The 6587-nt window shown below is 48.1% G+C and overlaps 1 protein-coding gene and 1 non-coding gene across 2 annotated transcripts; both read right to left on the bottom strand.

The window, feature by feature from the left end:
• Positions 1-278: 278 nt before the first annotated feature.
• On the bottom strand, positions 279-2919 carry TBCC (tubulin folding cofactor C). Its single transcript, XM_036765828.1, has one exon. The coding sequence runs from the start codon at positions 2826-2828 to the stop codon at positions 1731-1733; it is 1098 nt and encodes a 365-aa protein (XP_036621723.1). The 5' UTR covers positions 2829-2919; the 3' UTR covers positions 279-1730.
• Positions 2920-5234: 2315 nt separating this feature from the next.
• Positions 5235-5336, bottom strand: LOC118858924. Its single transcript, XR_005011036.1, has one exon. It is a non-coding gene; the product is annotated as a U6 spliceosomal RNA (small nuclear RNA).
• Positions 5337-6587: the final 1251 nt, after the last annotated feature.

The following is a 6587-nucleotide window of genomic DNA, read 5'->3' as shown; positions in this document are numbered from 1 at the left end:
AAATGAACATGTAATTGTGATCATGCTCAATTCCTAAAAACACCTTTTTTGCATAGATAAGAGAAAGAGCAAAGGATATTGAATATACCCTCAGATTACAATGATATATTACTGAGTTCTACTGAACTACCTTCCTTTTCTTTGTTACAAGGAATGGCTCTCTGGGGAAGGCAGGAACGTATTTGGAAATGAATTTGTTTAAATAAAAGGTATCAGTAAAACTTTCCTGAGTCTATTTTTCTTCATCAGTAAAAAAAAAGGGACAAACTTTACCTGATAGAGTTTATTGTGAAGATTAAATATGTAAAGCTTAGAGTGCTATGTAATAATTATAAGACTAATGGCTAATATTTATATAGTGTTTACTATATGCTAAGCACTAGACAAAAATCATTTCATTTGATCCTCGTAAAAACCGTAGGATGTAGGTGCTATTATCATCATCTCCATTTTACAGAAAAGGAAATGGGGGCAAACAGAAGTATTAAGCCCAGAGTAAGTAAATACCAACCGTTTTTAAAAAATTTAATTCCCCCAAATACTAGTACAGCTGTTTATACCTGGGGGCACCCAACGGGTGACACTTTTGAGATTTTTAATACCATTTTCTTTATAAAACAAGTTGAATCCTAGAACTAATTTTCTATTAACATTACTTTTTAAGATCCTATTTTACAGGATTATGGTTAACATGACCAAGAATTACAACCGACTTAACCAAATTTTGAAGGATAATTAATGTGACTTAGGTTTTTTGAAAGTCTATAGTTACAAAGCATAAAGTACAAATCTTACGAGAATTTATTTTAAAACTGTAAGATTAAACGTTTCTCCTATACAATTTTATAAAAGTGTGTCTGTACATTTAATAACTTGTAGAGAGGTCAGTTATCCTCTAAACAATAGAAAACCAGGACCAAAAAAACCTTTCAGACTTATCTGCAAATGCCTCAATCCTCTTCTAAGAGTAACAGACGCCAAAAAGGTCTAGCAATTTACCCTCACAAAATAATTGTTTTCTGTTGCATATACCCCAGTTGATAAAGGCTGTACTTCCAGATTCTTAACAAATCACTGGGAAGTTCTGTGTCAGACTAGCTCCGCACTAGAACTCTGGAGGAAAATAAAAAACTCGGGCACAGGGATAGGTTCTACAGCAATGTTCCAGAGCCCTAAGCCGATAGACTTATGCTGAAGACAGGTCAGTGTAGCGCCCATTAAGTAGTACCATAAAGCAATCTTGAAACAGGAAACCATGAGTAAACCTACCAAATAATTCAACAGCAACCCGCTGGATCTTTCCTAATCTCACTTATTTTTTTACACTAACTAGCAATCAGTGGTATTCCACAGGGCACCAAAACTACTGCTTTTCTATGCTAACTAGCAATCGGTGATATTCCACGTGGCAATAAGACTATTAAAAAAGGGAATACACACTCATGACCTTTTTCATTTTTATTCATCCCGATATAGCCAACTCGAATCTTCTAGCCATTAATAAAGAGCTACAAAAAATAAGATGGTTCCATTCTTAAATTAACCAACACCAGAGGCACTGCATTTTTTTTAATGTGAGCTATTTACAAAGGAAACTACAGCAGAGAATCCTTATGATAGCCGGTATTAAGACACTGAAAACGTGTAATAAAGTGCAAGGGTTAAGAACAGGTGCATTGTGGCGTCAATTGGCCGTAAACAGTCGTTTAACGGGGGAGTCACAGATACCATCAATCCCACTGGATTCTCCACTCCTCTTCTGGAAGAACACTCCAGTTCGGGGAGGCCACACCTCGGGCCAACCAATTGAAGTCGTCCACATCCCTCCAGTTGTTTTTGTTTCTGTCCAGCCCAGACCCCTCAAAGTCCTGGTCGATGCCCGGGTAGCTCCAGGAGTAGGGGGCGAACTGCACACCGCTGCAGTCCTCCACGATAGCCCGGCTGGTCACCTGCAGGAAGATGCGGGTGTCCCGGGTGCTGTGCGTGCGGAGCTGCTGACAGGCCACGGCCAAGACGCAGCCGACGCAGTCTTCCAGGAACACGGAGGTGGAGACGGGCCCGCAGAGCACGGTGCAGCCGCGGGCCTGGGTCAGCCGCAGCGTGTTGGGGTTCCCGTACAGCCGGACGGTGCAGTCAGTCAGGCCGGTCAGGAGGATGTCGCGCTGGCGCAACTCCTCGGCCCGCATCTGCAGGGTCTGCGACTCGCGGTTGGAGAAGCCAGAACCGGGGGGGACTTGGACCGGGACGGGCGGGAGGGACTCGGGCGGAGGCGGCTGCGGCGGCTGCGGGGCGTCGGCCGCGGGGCTGGGGTCCTGGGCGGCGGCGTCCTTCCGGCGGGACTTGAAGGCGAAGCGCTTCTTGGGCTGCAGCTCCTGGCGCCGCTCGACCAGGACCCCCTGCAGCCGCGCCAGCGCCTCCTGGCCGAGCCGCACGTCGTAGGGCGCCAGGTAGAGCATGGCGTCGTTGAGCAGCTTTTGCAGAGTCTGCAGCCGCGAGGCCGCCTCGTCCAGCCGCGCGGGGTCCACGCCCGGGCCCGGCGCCTCCTGGCCCACGCACCCCAGCAGCTGCTCCACGGCCTCCCGCTCACGGGCAAAGGCGGCCGCGAAGAAGTCGCTCTTTTCCTCCTCCACCGTCTGGTTCTGCCGCTCCTGCTTCCGCCGCTCCACCTCCAGCTGCCGCTCCTGCTCGCGCTTCTGGAGCCGCTCGGGCACCAGGCCTAGGCCCAGACCGCGCCGGGACCCGCCCATGTCCCCGTTAGCCGCCGGCATGTCCGCGGGAACAGACGAGGCGAGGGACGCGGCTGCAGCCCCAGCGTCCGTGGCCTCCATCTCCCCCTCCTCTCAAGAATTCTTTCAGCTTTCCCCGGTCTGTTCCCGTCTCCCACTAGACACGCGCTCCGTGGGGCCCCTCACTAAGGTGCCCTCTGATTGGCTCGCGCAGGCGACGCCGCAGCCCCGGCCTCATTCTCTCTCGCTATTGGGTCGCTTCTACCCCCCCCCCCTCCTCCCGCCTCTCTGAGGAGGCGGAGAGAAGGAGTAGGAGGGAGAGTGCCAGAAGGGAGGAGGCGGGGGGAGGAGGTGGAGGAGGAAGAGGAGGAGGAGGAGGTGGAGAAGGAGGAGGGGCGGGGCCGACGGGAGGGAGACAAAGGTCCCTGTCAAAGGGAGGGGAAGGGAGGGGTGGGAGGCGGGCTGGGGAAGGTTGTTTTTTTTTTTCCCTCTCTCTCTTAAAGGGGCAGGACTTGTATCCGGGATTGTGGGGTGAGTTGCAGCAGCGGCAGCTGCACATGTGGGTTTGTTTATAAGAACAAGGTTAGAAACTCGCAGGCCTCCCCCTGCCCCCCCACCCCAGCTCCTCCCCGCTCCCCCCTACAGGCCTGAGACCTGCTGCTAGGGAGTGTGTGTGCGCGCTCCCAGGGAGGGTTCAGGTAGCGGTGTGAAAGATGGGGGGGGGGGGGAAGAGAAGGGAGGCAGGAGAAAAAATACTGCACGGGCCAGCGGTGGAGAAAGCAGCAGCTGGAACAGCTGGGGACCCGCTTGTCTGCCCCGCGTTCGCTTTCTCCTCCACGCCCCCCCTCCACTCGCCACAGCTGCTCCAGCTGTCGCCGCCGCCCTGCTCCTGGCCACCCCCCAAACCCCTGCAGTTGTGCAGAGCGCGGCCTCCGCAGCAGCTGCTGCTGCTGCTGGATCCCTGCTGACAAACGAGGCCTTCCCGGGGGGAGGGGGGGGAAGGAGCCAGGCGAGGGGATGGTGACGGGGAAGACGAGGTCCCCTGAAGCCTAGCTAGACTGGGGGAAATTGGGTTGTGGGGGTTGTCCACTGCGAGAGTGGGAGGGATGGGGGGATTGGATACTTGAATACTCCCACCCCATCTGCAGCAATGGGAATGGTGGGGGTGGGGTGGAGATCCTACCTCCCCCCTCCCCTTCTTCCCTTTTCCTCCACCTTACAAGCTCCCTTTCCCCGCCCCAGCTGTGCACAGCTGGCTGGGTTGGTGGTGGGGAGGAGAGGAAACCTTAGTCTCAGCGCAGCTCGAAGGCTGCAACCTACGGCTCCCTTTAGAAAAAAAAATTGGGGGAAAATTGTTACATTATTTCTAGAGGCAGGGGGAGGAGTTTGTCACCGGAAGTGAATTAGGAAGCCCAGCCTTAAACGAGGACAGTGGAAGGATGGGGCTGGAAAAGCTTAAGATTGCGGAGTAGTGGGAAAAGTCTGAGAACCTGATGGGGAAGAAATGCTCCGCCCTCCTAAGCTCTTTCCTCCAGAGGGAAGATGCAGTGGTCAGTGGGATCAAATCTATATGCCTTAGATGGTGGCAAAAGCAACCGAGCCCCTCATCCTTCTCTCTTTGCCTCATCACCTGCCACCTCCCACCTTTAAGAAAATCGAAATTTATCATCCAAAGACTTGCCATTATGACCACTGCATCACTGATCAGGGAAAGATACAAGGTTAGGGATGATCCTATAAAAGACGGCTCTTCAAACCCTCATATCCCTTTCTATCTCTTCTCTCCAGTTCTCTTTATATTTTTTGAATAAACTCCCTTGAATAGAGTGATTCAGAGGGTGGTATTCATCAATGACGGCATCTTATGGCGAAATCATTCATCTTTTGAGGGCTAGTGAGGATTGTTGAGAAGAGGGGTGGAAGAATGATGGAGAGGAACTGGAGTGCTACAGATACAGTATTGACTTGGTAGTATAAGCATATTGCGTTGACTTTTTTCTGTATCTGGTATTTTAAAAATCCAACATTTTCTCAAGATTTGTTTTACGATCAAAATAGGAGTTTCTTTATTAGCAGTTTTTTTTTTATCTAGTTTCAAGAGTCCTACTAAGGAATCAAGCCTCCCCTTTGTGTCACTGAACCTTAGTTAAACCAGAGAAAATGCTGAAACTTTCTGAGATTACCTGATAGGAAAAAATAAATCTTACCATCGACCTCTTGTTCTTTTCTGAACTGGCCAATTTCCCCTTTTTTAATTGTAGATATGGTTTTAACTGTATTGGTAGCGGAACATGTCCACCTCAAATCAAGAAAGGTGACTAGTAGAGATATGCCCCAGGTTGGTGATGTAGACAATCTATCTCGAGTCACTTTTAAGTAATAGCCAATTATAAGTGATTCTGCCAGGCCATAGGGGAAGTTAAATATAATACAGCTCTTTTAACAACTTAAATTCTATCAAAAGAAAGATTCTGGTTGACCACCATAGACAGTAGATCTGTGTGATTTTTTTTTAATTAAAATTTCACAAATTTGAGGCATCCTTGTGCAGGGGCCATGTTAATCTTTTGATTGTTACAATTTTAGTATATGTGCTGCCAAAGCAAGCACCTGTGTTATTTTCAGTATGACAGTACCACACTTTAGAATGAAAAAGAAATAAGGAGAAAAAAAGGAAATCATGTAGTTCACCTACCACATCCCCTTGAGTAGCATCTTCAGAGTGTCTTGGGTAAGAATGAATGGAGGAGAGACAGTGTATGGTACAGTGGAAAGTTTGCCAGATTTAGAGTCAGGTGGCCTGAGTGTAAATCCTGGACCTCCCATTTATTAGCTGTGTGACCTTGGGCAAGTCATTTAACCACTCCATCTGTAAAATGAGGGGGTTGGGCCAACTGTCCCTTTCAGGTCTAAATCTCTGATCCTGTGAGATCATTGGCATAATTTTCTATTAGGTTAGGGGCTTCTGGAGGGGGAGGTCTCAGAGACCTAGTTCTTTTAAGGGGTCAGCACAGCAGCATGCGTTTTGATTTAATGACAACTTTTTGGTTGTATGCTGAAATAGAAGACTTCTAGACTTTTGAATTGCAATCCTTGGTATTGGGGAATCGGAAGAGGATAACAGTTCAGTATTATCCTCATGTTGGTATTTAGTTATTCACCATGCATTATCCAAGCTGATTTCTAGCTTGCCAGGGGGTAAACAATGGTTTTGTGGGAAGAAAAGTAGATAATATACTGTAAAATGAATCGTGGTACTGCAAAATCAAAGCATATGCAGAAGTTCATGGTCAGACTTCTACTTCTAAAGAAGTACTACGAGGTTTCACACATCAGCGTGATGTCTCATGTCTGGGAATGCATAATTTGGAAAAAAGGAAAAATCTTTTAAATGTCCAACTAGAACTTTCAGGGTTCATTTCCTTGGCTAACATTTCACTATGTGTTATCTGTGTACTATTTTTCATCGCAGTTTACAGAATGACTGGTATCCCATTCACAATGACAACCTGAATTTGTAGAACACTTTAAGCTTTGCAGTGCATTGCCTTACAAAACCCTGTGAGGTCAACAGAGCTAACATCATCATCCTCATTTTTCAGATGAGAAAACTAAGGATTAGAAAGGCAAAGTACCTTTCTCAGCCCTAATATCTCAGGATATGAACCCAGATTCAGTCGGTACATCAAATTGACACTTGTAGGCTCATAGGAAGGAACCTTAGAGTCCATCAGATTCAACCCCCTTGTTTTGCAGAGGAGGAAACTGAGGCCAGTTGTGTCAAATCAGAGTGCCTACTGTGTGCCAGCTTGCCTGGGGTCACATAGCTAGTGTCTGGGGCAGGATCTGAACCCAGGTTTT

This window comes from Trichosurus vulpecula, chromosome 7, assembly GCF_011100635.1.
Source record: "Trichosurus vulpecula isolate mTriVul1 chromosome 7, mTriVul1.pri, whole genome shotgun sequence".
Classification (NCBI taxonomy): domain Eukaryota; kingdom Metazoa; phylum Chordata; class Mammalia; order Diprotodontia; family Phalangeridae; genus Trichosurus; species Trichosurus vulpecula.
This window is presented reverse-complemented; position numbering and strand designations above follow the sequence as displayed.

Bases quoted from the DNA above. Each gene is read 5' to 3' on its own strand.
- TBCC (XM_036765828.1), bottom strand. From the start codon at position 2,828: ATGGAGGCCACGGACGCTGGGGCTGCAGCCGCGTCCCTCGCCTCGTCT.